We start from the raw sequence: 19,429 nt of genomic DNA on the forward strand, positions 1-19,429 counted from the left end.
TGACCCGTTGCATAGTTTACAGTGGTGGGGCGCTTCATTTCACGGCACAAAACAATAATGTAGTGACACATTTTTGACATTCTATGAAATAGTGAATAATTTTTAATATATTTGGAGATGGATTTAGTATTTCGTTTAACTTAAATGAGTCTGTGTTTCTGTGATTCTCAATAGAAGAATTTTTTTATTTGTGTTAACCCTAGCGGAATGTTTAAAACAATTTCCATTGTTCTAAAGGAGTACGATGAGAAGAAAATTTAATTAGGTAAGAATGCACTATTTTCTCAAGTTTTTGTTTACTATTATGCACATATAAGTATAGAATTAATATTGTAATATAGCTTTTTGATAGGATACAATGTACACTAATTACGGTTCAAACAAACTTGACTAACCACCCACAAGTTTAATCTTATTTTTAAAATAATTATCCTTTATTATTATTTATAACAGCGAGGAAACTCACAACATTGTTGTGTAAGCAAAACATGATGTAGTCAAAAGCACACATAAAACATCATAAAATTCATGAAAGTGGAAGTGGGAGGATATTAAAATTACACAATTTTCAAGAAAATTCTTATCAGATAACGTAACATGGGACAATTCAACACAATCCTATCCCGAACTTATCAAAAAACTTTACAACTGGTTATTTTAATTTAAGTCTAGAATGGACAAAAAATTCAAATTTCCTTTAACAGATTTTTTACTTTGTTAAAAGATGTGTGTTTATGAAGCTTTAAGCAGTGGTTTGAAAAATAAACATGTAAACATTTCAGATTTATTAAAGTCCTCAACGTAAGCATCGTTACAGGAACCACAAACCTAAAATTAAAACTGGGACAGAAATGTAAATTTACTCAATAAAACAGCGAAAATAAAGCCGTTATTCATGAAATTGTCACATTACGTACAGTGGAAGTGACTGATCGATAAGGGAAATCCTTTAAATCTATATTTATTTACTATGTATTTTCAAAGAGGGAACCGTAACGTTTTATTAAACCTAGATTAGTCAACTGCGCAGATATAATGTGCTTAACCTGCCCTAAACTGGCCTAATTAAATCGTCGCATTAAAAGGAAGGTCGTTCCAAGACGAGCAACAAAATTTCTGTACCATAATTGGACATGAAAAATGGAAAATACATTATTAAAACAGTACTGAATCTCGTTCGTGTAAGATACGGTATGGTCGTTTTTGGTTGTAAACTCAGCAATTTTTCCTTTAGAATCTTGCGGTGTGTAATAATATTACTAGAACTTTTCTGATCAGTTTTGCAACCCAGAATTGAATGAGTCATTGACTCACAACTTTTGCGAGGAAAAGTTGTCGACTTGTCCTTAAAAGTGGGGCATAACCTGAGGAGTCACAAATTCAACCAAATTGGCATAATATGCATACAATGCCCTGTCCAAACTTTTCCGTTTAAGGAAGTTTTATTTTGCAATTTCAGCCAATGTCAAAAATCAATGATCAGATAAGCAATGTCGGAAGTTCATTTTATACATTTAAAATATTTTTTATTTGTATTTAAAGGTCGATCGTGTCATTAATTTGGTGATTAAAATAATTTCATCACAATTTTATGCTTCAAAAACTTATTTATCCCACGTGCACCTGTAAATGCGATTATTTACATTGTCTCATTTTTTGATTACAATAGTGAATGCTAGAGCAAAGCGACATGATTTTGATAAAATTAGTTTCCACAAAATTCTGTGAGACGTGGTATCGATTGTAAAAATTGCTAATTGTGTTTTTTGTCGTTAAATTAATAAAACACGAATTGGTGCTTACGGGTACAGTAATTCGTCTTCCAAGGTAAACAGAATTGTTTTTAATTATGTTGATTTTTTTTATGTAGGCATTAGGTCAACAACGTGATATCATATTAAAAGTAAAAGTCGTGATAATTGTTTAGCTTTTTTCTTACATACTTTCACATGGGTTTGATAATTATTAGATGTGGAGTTTTTCGTATCAATTGGGCTTTCACTTCGATGTTCAGAAAACGTGTGTATCGCGAAACAATCATCGTCGGTGTCGAGATTTCCTATTTTTCTAATAAAAATAAAACAGATCGTGTGAAACATTGAAAGTCACAGGCTTACGAGAAAATTTATTTTTAGTGTTGGTCATACCGAAGAGACGAGATTGTGTTAGTTTAGTGCCACCAATAACCGCGTTATCATCTTATAGTTTACCAGCGTTTTAAATGTTTGTTTAGATTAGAAAGAATGATTAATCGAGTTAAATACGATTCAATGTTAGTTGATTCATTCTTCTTTCTTCATTCTACAGTGCGGCCATTGAGTTCATACAATGCAGTTAACGCTTTTGAATATTTGGAGGTAATGTTTTTTTTTGTTTCATGCTCTAATTCCGCCATTCAGAATGCACGACTTGATGTGAACTATTGTCTTTTTCGATAACATTTGGGTACAATTTTTTTCTAAATTATTAAGAGGAAGCTTATAATTTTTTTACTAATTGAATTTTAATTACCTGTGTAATTTTTTATGTAAGGTGTACTATTATGTGAGCAAATCTTTAATTATACTGTATTTCTATTCTGAATGAATGGTTGTACATATTATGTATTTCTTTTTAAGTTTTAATAATTTATTATTTTTTATTTTCAAGGTATTTTAGAGAATGAAGGACTTTTAGTCATATAAATGAAAGTAAGATTATGTCATAATTTAACTATTATTTGAGTGTTTTTAAAATAAAAAAAAAATGTGGTGAGATTAATTAATCATTTCGTCGTAATGATAGTGTTATCAATTTGTAGTTCAAGGAATTGATTTGCTATAGTATTTTTTATTTAAGTCCTCTGCTTGCATTTAAATTTAAAAAATGAAAGGAACCACTCTACAAATTTAATAGACAGTTTATTTTGTACTATCATTTGGAATGATTTTTTTTATTCCGTAATACTTTTACTTTACTTTATGAATAATAATTAAACCAAACAAATGAAATAAAAAATTAAGGTTGAAGAAGCTGTTTTTTATGTTCTGTATTGTCCAGTGTTTCAGTTATCTGAAAAAAGTGAACTGTTTTTTGGATACATGATTTTCACGTTTTAGTTTGTATTGTCATATTTATAACTTTAGGTTATTCCAAATATCGAGGTAAACACGACTACTTTAATGTTTTATTCAGTGGGGTAGAATTAATATGTACAGAATTTTCCGAACAGTGCAGAAATATTGTTGTTTTTTAGCTTAAAATAACAATCAATTAAAGCAAAAATAATAAATACAAAATTAAGTAAACAGTAACTAGAAAAAAATGAATTGGAATGAATCTGTGGCTGAATCCTCGCCTCCATAAATAACTCGGGATTCTCCATGAGATGTAGGTTTGAGAAATGAGGCTCAAATTCCTCAAAAGCAAGTCATCTCATTTGAAAACATTTCTAAGACACCTGAGTCACACAGGAATTGAAATTTTTAGTCATTTTCGAACAATTACTTATAGATTTAATTTCGTGATTCACTCGCTGAACGCAATTCAATAAAGGTGAAATTTTAATTGGATTGTTTGTCGGTTTGCAGATTAGGTGCAATGGACAGTTTGCACGTAACTTCGCAACAAACAACTGGAAGTAAAACTTCGAGTAGAAGCACATCGCCATGCCGGCCTCGGGAGCACCAAACTCACCATGCACCTCATCATACCAAAACACTTAGTCATGGTTCGGACAGTGGAAAGGTAAGGCTTTTCGATGGTTCGCGAAAGGAAGGTAGTGATAAATAAAAATCACGGTCATCGAATGTGTTTTATGAGTTTATTCATCACGATTGCGTGTTTATTTATCGTCGAAGGAGGTTCAAAAATTTATTTATTTTAGTGGGTGTTGATACGAAGAGATTGATGACCTTAAAGTATTTCAAATCAATTTGAATTTTTTGTTTTGTGGAGTCACATTGGATATCGCAACGAGTCTTATTAAATAGGTAATTCGATATTGTTTGTTTATTGAGTGTTGAGTTTGAAAATAACTACCGGTGTCGAACATGTGGAGCTTTAATAAAGGTACTCAGTTTCCCCTGATTTATAAAAAACGATTGTGTTACTAAAAATAAAGTTATCGATCAGTTGTTGCACCAGTTTTATTGTGAATTCTGAATATGCACAAATTTAGGCATACTAGCAATTTCGGGTTCATCTTCTGATTAGAAAATTACAAACTAAACAAGAATAATCAGAACGGTCAAAGTTTTATGTGACGTTTGATATTCGGCTAAAATAACAACAATTAAATTTTATTTACCACGCATTTGTGGGGTAATACAACTGATAAAATTTTATTACAATATTGGTTCACTTTTTCTTTCGCATTAGAACGAAATTTGAGTTAACTGAATGCAATTTGTTTAAAAAAAAACACAAACATTTCTTTGTCTTTTTCGATCGGAAGTCATCCTTGACACTTCATTGTTTGAGTTAATCCGACGTAATTTAAACGATAAATAATGCAATTATTGTTTGTGACTATTTATTATTTATGTTACGGGATTATCGCAGGGTCACCTATTCCCTTAGAACAGGGATATATTTTCAATTTTACTGAGCTGGAATATTAACAAGGTTTAAACTATTCTCAAACTTATTTTGAACAGCATATCACACGGTAATCCAGAGTTTCTAATTAAATTGATCAAACGTTAATAAATTGTGAATAAGCAGTTTTATTTTTGATTTTTCGCATTTTTATTATAAACATAAAAGCGACATAAAAGTGACAGTAAAATACAAGAAATAAGCGTTTTTGTTTTCCGGATGGTGCAACAAAGAAAATGCTCATAAACTGGGGGGCACAATAGCATTTTCGCAATAGTATTATTGATCCGGGAAAATTCAAGTTTAGATACAGGTTTTATGGAGGTTGATAAAAAATAATGGCAGTTTCTCCGAGTTACCATAAAAGAAATTTGTGTCTAATAAAATTTGATTTTTGTTTTTACTGCAAATTTTGATTTGATTGCATATCAGTTTTTATGTGCTACGCAAATGTGCTGTGATTAATCATAAATCATTTTAATAAAGTGCTGACCTTTTTATTAAAATTGGATAATACTGTCAGTTTCAAGTATTAATTTTAGAGCTATAATTGTTAGAAAACGCAGGTCAGGTGTTTAATTAGAGTTCATGAAAACCCTTCTATACGGAGCAAAGGTTAAAGTTCAGCTGCGGGGTTAGAAAGATAATTTCGATTCATATTCTCTAAAAACATTTTGTTTTTAATAATTGATATTTTAGAATCTGATTCTCGTTCCAGTATTGATTTTTCTGTTGAATGTTTGGCCTCTCCTCAATCAAAATAAACCGCAGCCTCCAGCATTAAATATAAAACAAAACTGAAAAGCGGACGTAATGTTCCGCATACAGAGTCGAATTTTACTTTTGAATTCCGGGATAAAATTTCCGGATGGTTTTCTTAAGGTCACTTTTCATACTAATGAGTCATCTAAATCTAAAATGATATTTGTTTTCAAAGGACTTTTATCTCGACTACATTACAAACAGGAAAGTGATGGGAATGATGAGTGACAGTGATGTAGGGAGAGGTAACATACGTATACTTATTATAATATTTTATAAATGATATTTTGGCATTTTTTTGCTTCAACGCGACTGTACCAACAAAATTTAGTTAGTTCGTTAGATGTTAGGAACCATCTACGATGGTAGATCCTAAGTTTATTATGCCAATTGAAATTGCATAAAACTGTTAGATTTATTAGTGTAATCGACGTAATTATATGTATTTACCGAAGTAAATACAAATGTACTAATTTGCACAGTACTATTGAACAAGAAATTAAATAAAATTGCACGTAAATTTGTTCTAAGAAATTTTATTTTGTTAATAAATGACTGAACTCTGTGTAGTAATTAACTATAATACTGTGTTGCCTAAAGTAAGAATGTCCGCACTATAGATTAGCACAATCCTTGCGGCTCCTTTTCCGCATTTACTCTGCGAATGCGGGTATATATAACATTATTTTCTAACAGTAAATCGAGAGGTAAAGGGATGCGCATACTTGCCTAATATCCATTAGATTATGTAACTTACACATCGAAGAGAATGATCAGTTACGACTTATATACTCGTAGGTTAAAAGGGGTCGAAATTCTTTTCGTCGGGGGAAACTTGGGTCAGGAATTTCGTCGTCCATTTGACTAATTAAAAGTTTTGCGACCTTAATTTGCAATAAAAAAGTTGATTAATAAAGACAAGTTGAGAGCCGGGGCGCAGTTGAGGTGTGTTTTGTTCGTCATTGTTTTAAAATTAAACAGTAAATTTACGGCCGATGAGCATCCATTATTGGCGCGTGTATCGATTAATGTGAATAATTCAAGTTAAAATACGGATGGATCATTTTCTCACATGAAATATAAAAAGATAGGACTCGAAAGGGTTTTCATTGAGTCAGTGTAGTTACATAACTGTGTCACTAATAGATGTGGTGTCTCAAATTTCCTCCCTAATGGGAGCGATTCGCACTTTCACTCTCGAAAGTTGGTGCGGAAAATCCAAGACGGGAAACGTGCACAATTCCGCTGTGATTACATTTTTGACAAAATCGCGGTTAATTTATAGCAGATTATTATTGCATTGCGAAAACGGTTTGTTGTGTGGGTAGAGAACCTTGAACCCTTCCTCCTTGTGAATATTTCTTTCTGTAGAGCAATGGCATTGGGTTTTGTGCTATGTAATTATTATTGAGTTTTTGGTTGAGGATTATTGAAAAGTTGCATCTGATTCTGTGATGATTATCTCCCGAGTACGCTTGTCGACTTCTTTTATCGACTAATTAGTTCATTCATAGGTTATTTGAGTTTGAAGGAATGAAATAATTATGTAAATTCGTCTCGCCGCTGCGAATTCGTGTGAATTAATAAATGTTTCAGTTTGCGTGTTACATGTGAGGTAATCTTCGGAAGTGAGTACCTAATTTAATAATTTGTCTATTCCCTCGATCCCTTGTTTTAAAGTAGGTATTGACGAAGGTCTGGTGAGATCAATTCGGTATTTCCTTTAGTCAAATTTCTACATTTTCTGCGAGGTATGCAGATTGTACAGATTGGCATAAATCGATAAGAATGTAGTGCAAAGGTAATCGATGTGCAAAAATTTGAAAGTCGGCTTCGATTTTTTAAAAGGAAACGGAAATTGACGTCATTCTGTTTGTTTAATCTTTTAACCAATAATTAACCGGTCGCTATAATTTACTTTAGTCTACATCAGGTGCATAGCAGATTCGATCGTAAATTTTGTGCAAAAACTAAGTACCCCGAGCAAGTAAGTTTTGATTATATTGAATTTTGTTACCGGATACTTCTTTAACTTTGTTAGAATTTTGACAAGTTACATAATTGTATCAGCTTTGTAAATTGCTGAGAAAGTTTTCTTTTCATGTTTTAGAGTAGAAATTTTATTAATTTATTAATTTTATGTAGCTTTATGGAATTATTTATTAAGTAGTTCTATTTATAATTCTGATAAATACGTCAGTTCAGTTTTTGCTCGAATGACAATGAAGTCGGGTGTTTAAATTTATAATGAATTTTCTTAAAAGTTTTCTTCTCAACTTTGAAGAATTTGGAGGAAGTCGCTTTTGACAATGAGGGTACTCTTTCTCATTGGAATTGGAAATAATAATGGTTTTATTTGTTTAGTATTTTTTAGTATACAGATTGTTCTACCTATAATTAGTCGAGGCCTGTTGGTTTTAGAATTTTTTATTTTCTAATACAAATTCGCAAGATTCTAATTTCTGACGAGAATTTGTGGATTTTTTGTCTGAGACAAAATTTTTAAGAGTAATAAACCAGGGATCTGTCAGGTGGCCGTTAAATGGAATGAAGTGACGTAAATCTTGTTGGCAACACTGATCAAAAAATATTCGGCAAGATAACAAAGTGGTCTAAGTTCATGCACAAAAGATTTGGCACCAAATTAAAATTAAATTAAGCATTCGCTGGCATCAGTCTTTAGAATGCCTTCGTGGCATACGAACAAAAAAAATAACTAGAATTGTGTTTAATAAAAATGTGAAAGTTTAATTTTTAACGATGTGAGAAAATTACGTAATTTATTTTAATAATAATAAAAATTTAAATAATGTAGGGGTTTTCGTATGTGTGCAGTTACGACACATTTACGTGGGCAGAAATAATTTGCAAAAGTCGTTACAAACGCTAATCTGACATTTTCTGTTATGTACGTGTTCTAATCTTTTTTAACTTGCTTTATTTTTCTAATTTTCGTGCAGGAATTTATTCTTTTGTTGATTTCACTAAAAAGTTAAAGCAGTTCCAATGCCATCTTTAAACGTTTGCAATTGGTGGAAAACACCAACAATTCAGTAACATCTGTCTCCCATTAACTTTACGAAATTCTGTTTTCGTAGAATGACCGTGAAAAAAGTACAAGACCGGAAATTCACCGAAGACGTACGTTTTCCGGACATTAAACTCGAATGTTTTCACAAATAATTGGCAAAGATTTGTTTACTTGACCCGAGCTAGTACAAAAGTTGAGCAATTTCAGGAGTAAATAATTGTTTACATTTGTTATTAGCATCGCGAAATTTGCTTGTTGATGTTCTCAACTTCTAATTAGTTGCGTGCTCCGTTTTCGTACAATGAGAACAAAATTTAGGGTGAGTGGGTATTTAGATAAATTATTTAATTACCGTATTTCCAACCAACAATATGCAAATTTTCAAAGATTCAGATTTATTATTCCGTCGAGATGGAATGAAATTTTGAATTTTAAAGCAATTGTTAGGAATTAAATTTCGTCAAAATGCTCGCGATGGATAACGATTACGACCATTACGAATGGCTCATTCCGAATGAAATAATAATGGTACGTGCGAGATGAGTACGTAAAGTGGTTGTTACTGGCGTTACAACTTGGTTTTGTTACAGTCTCAAGATGGTGGAGTAACGACACACTCACATCGGCCCTCCAGACACCGTTCACCCACGACCAGCACCAACAGAACGGACATGGAAGACGGAAGTCACGTCTATTTGGACGATTCAGGGCCAGCAGAAGCCGATAATTCCGATATTTGTTACACCTCGTTTTTTTCCAACGGTAGCAGTGAACACGTCAAACAGGACGATGAGACCGACAACATCGATCCCAAAATTAGTGCAACACTTGAACAGTTATCGAATAAAATAATTAGAGTGAGAGACCTTATAAAGACGGAACAGAAAATGAGAGACGGTAAGGCTTGAATGTAGCATTAATTTTCATAAAGTTTTAAGTCGGCTTTTTTGAAATTTAATTTCACCGGTGAGGTCAAGTCGTAGAGGTGAGCTCCCGTATAAAATAATCTAATCAAGCGTGTAGCTAAATAAGAGAGACAAGCTTAAATGGATTTTCGTTCTTTTATGGAAAGTTGCGATTTAAACGGTGGAAGTTTTTTTTTTTTTTAATTTAAATATTGATGACTACTGTTTATTAGTGTGCGGTCTGAAGGATAATGGTTGTGTTTATCCTTGTGTTTTGTTTATTAGGGCCCTTTACGACGTGACATCTTTATTAATGTTACGATAAGGATTCGAAGTTCGCAACAAGTAAAAAATTTGATGAGGATATACAGACGTTGTAAATTATTGTTATGAAAGTTTTACCACTAGGGAAAATAAATCCTGTGTGGATGTTTTCTGTTGGCAGAAATGTATAATTTCAGTTGATATTTTGTGATCAAATACTATATTTGAAAAATTGTATTAAACGGCTAGTAGTTATTTTAGCCAAATATTTAGGTTTTTAAATGTTGCCTAAACAAGATGTTGTGGTCAGATATTTAGTTTGGTAAGTTTTTTTGGTTTATTATTATCTTTAAAAATTGGTCAAATTTAAAAAAAATGTAAAATATCAGTTCGATTATAAGTTTACTAATTTGAAAAAACATTCAAGAAATCTGATGCAATTTCTCAAAATTTGACGAATCTTATTGAAGGAATTTCTATGAATTTAAGTAGTCTTTAAATAAATAATGATTTTTTATTTATAAGATTATTGTAGTTTTTTTATTATTTTTTTGAGACCTGGTTTAGCGGTTTAATGAGAGGTATTTTTTTGTTTTTATAAAGAATTAACTAATCTTCAAAATCAATTAAAAAATTGTAGCCATTAGATTTTTATGTTTCCAGTTAAGTAATTTTCATTTTATAGTTTTTACAGATGTAGATAATACCACATGATCGTTATAAAAATCCGTATTTTTAAAACATTACAGGGTTGCTATTTTAATCTTAACGATTTTCCTAACCTTGACATTAAAGTCGAATTTTTCTTGAAACAAAAAACTAACTCCACTGGAGGTAAGTCAAACGCTTTCAATTTTTACTTGTAACTCTGCCAACTAGTAACCTTGGACTTACATTTCCATACAAATTTAAATTTGTAACAAAAAAACTAAAATTGTATAGTTTTAGTGGCATAAAGTTTATTGCTTGACTGTGAAATACTATTCATTATTCCTAAACAAATAAATTTCATGTTATTACTTTTGTGATTAAAAATCCATCAAACAGTAGTTATTAAACAAGACTGTTTCATTAAAATTAAAGCGACCTACACAAGAGCAATAAAATAAATTTAAGTATGAAAAGACACGTCAGTTTTTTTTTGTAGATATAATATTTATAATTTAATGTTGTATGATAAATGAAAATATTGATGAATTTAAAATTTTCACAGCTACGTTACGTTTCCGCAAATATTTATTCTACATTCATGTTTCCTGTTATTTTTACTCTCGTGTGAATGCGTTCGAAATAATCCTTCAGCGTGTTTCTGCAAGTGCAATCTAGGGAATTTTATCGAGCATTCGCTCCTTTAATTTGGAAAAAAAACCTAATTACACCATTAGTCATCATATTCAAATAATTGTCAATTTTTTTTGTATTTGTAAGTAATAAAATGTACCTTGAAACTGAAGTTTATTTCAAGAAATACGAAATTAGATTGTAAATAAATAAATATGCTTGAAATAAAAAATAAACTTTGTAAATGGGGTTTGCATAAGCTGTTGTTGTTGTTGAAATCCTGAATTAATTAGTCAACAGTTTGCCACCTACGGCCTCTCCCAGTTTATTATTTCAAACTCGTGTTTGCAAATCGATCTAAATTAATAACAAGACTAAGAATGTGAATTTTTTCCAGACAACGTAAACGAATACCTTAAACTGGCAGCTAACGCCGATAAACAGCAAGTCCAAAGGATCAAAGCCGTTTTCGAGAAAAAGAACCAAAAAAGTGCACAGGTCATATCGCAATTACAAAAAAAATTGGACACGTATCAGAAACGCGTTCATGAATTAGAAACACACGGATTAGTTCAAAGTCATAGACCTACGAGAGAAGTTTTACGTGATATGGGACAAGGTTTGAAGTAAGCTGGAGTCATATTTAATTGATTCACAATCGTAAAAATAATTTTTATCACAGGAATGTGGGAGGAAATATTCGAGATGGCATTACAGGGTTCAGCGGATCGGTCATGTCGAAGCCTAGAGAGTTTGCTCATTTAATTAAAAATAAATTTGGAAGTGCGGATAACATTAGCCAGCTCTCAAGTAAGTTATTTGGTTTTTTATTTTTTTGACACAGTAGTAGTTTTCCCCAATCAAATCCTGATGACTGTTATAACTTTGCTTGATTTTTTTTTTTCAAATTTATAGTTAAACTTTATACGTATTTTTTTCTTATTTAATGCCCCCGGAAAATATCCCTAACTAATATTAAAGTAAACAAATATTAGTCGAAGGTAATTTAATTGTGTTATTGTTAGAAATTCAACTGTACATACTTGAAAAAATTAAATAATGGCCTCGTGTCACACTCATTCTATTGTTTGGAATACACCTAGACATTATTTAATTTTCCAGCAAACATGCATGTTAAATAATTGTGAAATACTCTTCAACAAACAAAAATCAAGCTTTGTGCAAACAAATTTTTTTTTCCAAAAAAATTATTTTCGGTCGACTTTCTCTAGGTGGTGGTTTGGTCCCATTTTCTTTCCGTAACTTATATCTTAGTCCAAGTAAGCTAATTGGTTGCATGCCCGACTCATTGACTTATACAGACACTAAATTCGATGTCTTAAATCGTTTTTCGATTTTTTTAACAACACTAAATAACTCAAGCATAACAACGCACTATATACTATTGAAGCATGGCTACGCACCGCACTGTAACACCATGATTATAATCCGTAGCGTGGTACATAGGGCCCGGAGCGACCGGATCCGAAGGTAGCGGAGCCAATGGTGGTACCGGAAGTGATCAAGGGGAGAAGGTGCACCATGGATCAGCGACTTTGCCTGCGACGTTGCATACGGCCACATCGCAGACGTCAATGGGGCAACCCCATAGGGCGAAATTTCCTAGTGATGAGGGCAGCGAGTGTAGTAGTGTTACCAGTGACAGTATCGGAAGGTAACAATAAAAAGAAATGTATTTTTACAGTATAATCAATATAATGATAAAGAAAAAATTGATTGGTTTTCGCATTTAAGAATTAATTAATAATTTATTGCGGCCTGAAGTCTTTAATAACTTATTTATTTAATGAAGTTTTAGTGTTGTATTGACGGAATTTCAAGGATACGATGCAAAACCATAATATTTGAAAAGATTTTATGATGCTTTTACAGAAATATGAGTATTGTACAAAAACAGTTTTTGTATTTAGCACTTCGTACCAAATGTGCAGAATGAGTTAATTTCAAGTTCTTTTTTAAGTTACTTGAAGAAATTTCACTATAATTTTAATTGATTTATACTGAGTGAGAAGTAACTTTATTTAAAAAATGCTTTATAAAATCTGCAGTAAAGTTTATTATTTGGGACACCGTGAATTTTTTTTAAAGATAAGTTTACCTCTTTATATTTTTTTTTATATTTTTTGTCATCATATTCTTACAAAAGAGGTTTGAAAAAAATGCTTTGCATTTCGTGTATGTATTATGTAAATCTAATGTTCGACAAATGTTTAAATAAGTAATAGTATATTACATAACGAGCACGGAAAGTGATAAATAACGCACAAGCGAGAAAGTTGCAATTTCGCGAGTGCGTTAGACACTTTCCTGCAAGTTTTGTACACTATTTTTTCTACGACCATAAACATTTTTTTTTTTCATAACGATTTACTTTATAAAATGGATACAAAAAAATACGTTGAATGAAAAAATACAAAACATTCGAGTGTGAATTGTGCGTTAGATTTCTAACACACAGCGCGAAAACAAATCGCACAGGTTTTTGACCTCGAATAACCTCACATATGTAATTGTAATTGTTATGATCTAGTTTCGTATATGGTCGTAGGAAAAAATATAATTTGACTCAATTTATTCAGGTATAAGTAAAAAATTACGAGTATTTTGTATAACTTTTTTAACAGGATATTACAAACTTGCGTTCATAGATAATTGCAAATTTTGCTTGAAGTGTAAATTTGCTAATAGATAACAGGGTCAATGTTTGTGATAAAGATAAAATTATGTTTACTATTGATTTTTCAAGAAATATATTAGTCAGTATTTTCTAAAATTATAATTGATGGGATGCGACTTCTATTTCTGTTACTTTTATTTGTTATTTCAAGTTTTTTTTGTGGAATTTTCGTGCAACAAGTTGTCACACGGTTGAATCACTGCCAAAAATTTTTATTAACAAGAATTATAATTTATTGAGGATTATCTTTGAATATTTAGATGGAACTTTCCAAACCTTGGAAATTTGATTCAATAAAAATGCATTTATTATTAAAATAAGTTCAAAAAATGTTTCTTATAGAAGCAGTTGCCGAAATTAGAGGCACGTGAATGATTTAATGTTTTGTTAATCTTACTAAATTAAAAATAGACAGATTTTTACATTAATCACATTTTTATCATTAATTCATGCTTGTGGTGGATGGTACGGAATGGTTCTACTCATTTTTAAATTAGTGTAATTAGGTAATTATCTCACAGTTCAGATACAAACGTACGCTTTTAAAAAATAAAAATACGATACGGATTGAGTTTACAACAAAAAAAATTATCTTTGATTTTACGCCAAAACTACAAAAAACACCTTCACCTGAAACGAACAAATCTGTTCCTAAAACCTCATTGTTTTAAGTTGTTTTTTGAGTTGCCATATATTAAAATTGTTTTTCACAAATAGCTTTGTTATTTAACTTATGTAAACTCATTTATCAAAGTGACAAAAAAAACAAAACCGCCAATGTGATGGAATTTAAACAATAATTAAAAATCTAAAATCAAGAGAAAAATTTACTTTTCTTTCCACTGAGTTAGAATAATAAAGTTTTAATTACAGATTTGCTCATTTCACGTTAAGCGATAAAAATGTTTTTCCTTTGCAATTTTGGAGTAGTTTTCCTCTTGTAAACTCAATCCGGGGACATATTGTATAGTTAAAAAACGATTGTTACAAGTAGTGCCAGCATATTTTTAAAAGTATTGGGCCAACTCTCGAATGGTGTTTAGAAGATTTTCAGCGAAGCTTAAAACTGAATGTAGATTTTTTTTGTTTTTTTTTTTTTGAGAAAAAAACAGTCAATTTCCATCCTTTTTTTTTGGATGTCGGATTTAATTTATTGTTGAGTTTACTAGTTTGCTAAATGTTTTGTACACCATAAGACACAAACTGGTGACTTTTTTAATAGGTATTTGTTTAATGTTTCAAAATCTGCCGTTTCTATAAACTAAACTCACGAATGAATGACCTGAACGGCAAGAAACTCAACCTAAAACCTAATCTTTAAAGAGCTACGAGTATCTTGTAAAAAAACCTCAAACAAATTTTTGTCATAGAAACTTTTAACTCTGAGTGTACTTTATTATCACCCAACAGATGGCCCGGTACCCTGTATATTCAGTTACTGATTTTTCTAGTAAAATTGTTTTTAGAAGTGAATATTTTTTTGACTCAGTTGAATGTTACCAATCGATAACTAATTTTAAGAATAATATTTTTTTTTATTTATTATTACGAATTTTAGCAGCACAATTTTTTGTTTACAAGAAGTAGTTATTCAAACATGTGATAATACTGTAAAGGTCACATTCTCGCTACGGCTGCCATAAATTGTTTTCAATAAAATTAATTTATTATGTTATCCAATATCCGAAGCTTCATTGTAGAGTTAAGTTCAAAGTAGCAACCTACACTTATTACTAAACGCGATTTATTGAATATAAACTTTGCACGCTTCTCTGAATTGGCACGGTTCCAATGCATTCGTATTCAAATTGGTAATGACACCTAACTCGTTTCATGTTAGTTTGATAACGTCAATTACGTTATCGTGTAAATAGATAATTCAAAAAAGTGAAAACCGTCGTTTGCACTTAATAAATCTGCTAATGATCTAACGATTTACTTTAAATCCAGATTCGGGAGAGGTCAAGAGAGCGCATCAAATCAAGATTCATTTAAAGTTATGTACAAACAACTGACAGCAAAACAGGAAGAAATAGAAGCTTTGAAAGAAAAGATCGAACATATGAAGTCGCTACCGCAGGAAATACAGTATCTGCATGCCGCACTGCAGGTAAATGGGGCGAATTTTTGTGGGAAATTAGTTTTTAATTTTTGCCAAATAGGAGGAGAGATTTCGAACGGAACGATTAGAGGAACAAATTAACGACTTAACCGAATTGCATCAAAACGAAGTCGAAAATTTGAAACAAGCCATGGCCGATATGGAAGAGAAAGTGCAATATCAAAGCGAGGAACGTCTCAGGGATATCCACGAAATTCTAGATAACTGTCAGACTAAAGTAATTGTTCGTTTTTGTGCTTTGTTTAATTTTTAACTCGATCGCTTCTAGATACAAAAAATGGAGCATCAAGCGCTCCAGCAACAGCAGTACGTCACACTCGAAGGCTTGGATAATTCTAACGCGAGAGCTCTAGTTGTCAAATTAATAAATATACTGCTCACTGTTCTCCAGGTTGTTTTACTCTTAGTGGCCACAGGTGCCGGTATTATAATGCCGTTTCTTCGTACAAGGTAAGCTTTTGTCGATTTTTTGTTTTTTCTTTAAATTCAATGTCAGTCTTGGTTTACATGAATTGCACATGATTATTATCTATTGTTTTTCATGTTAGGAATTATGATAGAACTGTAACTGTAACTGAAATCGTGGATGGATCGTCGGAAAAATACTCTATTACTGCCGCAAGGTCTTCCGTTTTTACAAGAACTGTGTCCAAAACGTGATAGGTAAAAGGGATTTGCTTTATTTTACTGTAAATTATTACTAGACAGTAAAGATTTAATACTGTGATAAATCCAGACTGACTTCGCTTGTTTTCAGTGTGTGTGTGTGTGGGTGTCTTTGGGTTTTGCTGTCCTCTTAGTGGTGTGGCATTTGCTAAATGGTGCAAAAATTACAAGGCGATTAAAACAATACTTACCATTAAAGTGTATTTCTTGTCGCTTGAAGCAACACTTTAATCTCAAAAATGTATAAATTTAGTTATTACTTTCTTCACTAGTGGATAAAGTAAATAAAAAGTCTATGAGAAAGAACTGTCGCTGCTGGCGCAGGTTCAGCATCTAATGGCACTCATATTTAAAAATTATCAAAATTTAAAATTCTTTGCGTGTTTGAGTAGTATACATTGTTATGATTAAAGACGTATTATCTGTAAGGAGAATTAAGTCTACTCGGGCTGTCACCTTTGCATACTAAACATTTTGCTTTTAACTTTAATATAGGTATTTTGTGATGGTTGCTAATTTTTGTTCCACAGACGTGTTACCAACATTGTATAGAAAAATCATTTTGCTAAGATCTACTAAAAATTTTATGAGGGATTAACTAAACAATGGCTACATAAATGTCACGTTCCTTTGCAAGTGTTGCTGCATCCACTAGAATAAAACAGGCCCGTATTTAAAACCAAAGTAGTGGTAGAGCTTTACCAAGCTATTATAAAAAAAATCAGCCTTATTTAATAATAGCTTGTCATCAACCACATGGCTGGCTTTTTTAAATTTCTTAAAATACTTGACTTTAATTACAATTACAACAAAAATTATTTAAATATTTTAAGTATTTTAGACAAAAAGAAAGTAAGTAATCCGTCCCTGTTAAAAACTGACTTGTTTCCCTAGTTTCTCGATCCGGGTGGGTTTCACTGATTTATGATATGTTCACCCTCTGGTTTACTCTTAACAATACCGCATTTAACTTAAAAGTAATAAAAATTTTAGTGGGTTTTAGCAAAACGTCTTTTCTGTAAAGAAATTTACCCTGTCTGTTTAAATTTACAGTAGATAAAGAATAAAAAATATAAACACCATTTAGTAAATGCATCTACCTAACGTAATAACTTTATTGAGTTACTAATAAATGATGTAGCATGATGAGTTTTTATTTTTTATTTGAAATATTTACCCAGTTTTTGTTTTTTCCAGGGTGAGAATTCTTACAACGGTGTTCATAGTGTTAGCAACAGTTTTTATCTTAAGACAATGGCCAGAAGTACAAGACATTGGTTCTCACGTAATGAAGCGTCTGAAAGATATGTTAGATCCCGTCAAATAGCATTTACCTTACTCATTTAGCGAATAAACTCTCTAGTTTGCAAATATGGCATTTGATGAACGTCTATATTAGACATTATGTGATTGTCTTGGCAGACTTAACTACAAACACGAAGAAAATTTGTGATACTTGTTTCTAAAAGAAAAAAAGAATGTTCGTGTTTTAGTTAGGTGCACTTCTGACGATACTTGGAGATTAGTTGCTTGTTCACAAATCAAAATATTTTGCAAACAATGCTTGACTGAATGGTCAGTGGATTGTGATTTTAGTTCAATTCTGTAGGGTTTAAGTATTCACTATTATTTTAAAGTAGCATTTTGAGTTGTTGTTGACGAATTACGTATTTTAAACCGGTTTTTTTTGGTACTGTAAAAATGTTAGCGTATTTACAAATATTCGTCCAATTTTAGACTAGGAACTTTTACATATTTTTGTTTCATGTCAGCTCCTGTATTATTTATTCATTTGAGACGGCTTCACTATATTTATAAATTATTTAATAGGTTCTCTTTATATTTTTGTCATTTTAAAATAAAGGTTTATTTTTTCTGTTTTAGTTGTTTTTGTTCCGGGCTTTTTTCGTTATAATATACTGAAAATAGTGACACTACTTTCACAGTACTTTTTAATAATATCTACTTACAATGTCTATTTGACGGAATTGACGACATTTTTCCTCAAAATAAATAATCAAACTGTCCACATGAACATGAGACTGGTGGCTGAACATATGTCATAGATAAACAAACCAAGCAAGGTTTCGCTAAGGTTGTAACGCTATCGACAAAGTGATAAATTTTAAAAGTCAATAGTTTGCGTAATTGTGATGTGCTTTATCATTTGTAAGAGTAGACGCATTTTACTAGAATCTCCATCCACCTACATCACACTTTTACGGAAATGTCTTTCTATTTAGCCTCCATGACGTTATTGCAAATATTTAGTTGTATCGGATTTGATTGTGGGGCCAAATTTTTAAATTATCAATTTTATTAAAGGGCGCTTTCATTATCCACCAACGAAACTATCACTATTCTAAGATTGACATCATTTTTGAATAAATAGTATCATGCTTTTTCGGACTAAAAACGAAAGTGCCCTTGTTGTCTAATGCTCAAGACCGTATTGGTTTAGTAATTTTCGATTTTTGTAAGTCAGATTGTAAACCATGCATTCAATCAAACCATCCAATTATGTACTCCATGACTTAACGATATTAGAATTTTTATAAGCCTTTTAAAATGCAACTATTGCTGATATTTCATTCGTAGGACTTTTTAAAGTATTGTTATTCCAGTGATAAATTAGTTTTTTAATCGTTGTCATTTATTTTAGGTGTTTCTAATTTTATAGATTTTTTTGTACAAATAATATTTTTCTAAGTACCTGATGCCAGCTATCAGCTATCAATGATTTTCTTTTTTTAATTAAAACTGAAGATTATAGATTTTGTTATTTTATTATCCAGTTATAGAAATCTATAGATATTTACTTTTAATAACACAATATTTTTAATCTTGTTTTTGATTATTTCGTTTTTTAATGTCTTATATCATAATGCTATTGTCATTAGTCTGTTGTGTAGAAACTCGAAGCTTTTCGTTTAATATATTTTTTTGTAGGCAATATAATTAAATATTAAGATAGAATTTGTATATACATGTAGATATCTTGAACATTATTTATGTAAATTAATTAAAATAAATTCTATGTGTTACCTACTCAACATTTTTATTTATTTGATCGAACTGTATAAGCATCTAAACTATTAAAGTACCTAATTTTTTATTTGACC

At 31.1% G+C, this 19,429-nt stretch overlaps 1 protein-coding gene across 8 annotated transcripts; it reads left to right on the forward strand.

The window, feature by feature from the left end:
- The first annotated feature begins 21 nt into the window (after positions 1-21).
- Positions 22-19,040, forward strand: LOC123015041 (transmembrane and coiled-coil domains protein 2). Of its 8 annotated transcripts, XM_044414463.1 has the most exons (12): positions 2,139-2,357; positions 3,570-3,726; positions 8,962-9,268; positions 11,219-11,447; positions 11,504-11,631; positions 12,054-12,101; positions 12,289-12,496; positions 15,470-15,629; positions 15,682-15,858; positions 15,910-16,091; positions 16,190-16,304; positions 17,505-17,642. In XM_044414463.1, the coding sequence occupies exons 1-11, from the start codon at positions 2,329-2,331 to the stop codon at positions 16,299-16,301; spliced, it is 1,737 nt and encodes a 578-aa protein (XP_044270398.1). In that variant the 5' UTR covers positions 2,139-2,328; the 3' UTR covers positions 16,302-16,304; positions 17,505-17,642. The 8 variants fall into 8 exon arrangements, with proteins under 8 accessions (XP_044270401.1, XP_044270398.1, XP_044270397.1 ...); XM_044414466.1 differs by lacking the exons at positions 2,139-2,357; positions 16,190-16,304 and adding an exon at positions 22-265 and having other exon boundaries at positions 17,505-19,039; XM_044414462.1 differs by lacking the exon at positions 16,190-16,304 and having other exon boundaries at positions 2,142-2,357; positions 17,505-19,040.
- Positions 19,041-19,429: the final 389 nt, after the last annotated feature.

The sequence above is a fragment of the Tribolium madens genome, unplaced genomic scaffold, assembly GCF_015345945.1.
Source record: "Tribolium madens isolate multiple individuals breed KSU strain unplaced genomic scaffold, Tmad_KSU_1.1 Scaffold_97;HRSCAF=244;Tcas5.2_LG3a, whole genome shotgun sequence".
Taxonomy (NCBI): domain Eukaryota; kingdom Metazoa; phylum Arthropoda; class Insecta; order Coleoptera; family Tenebrionidae; genus Tribolium; species Tribolium madens.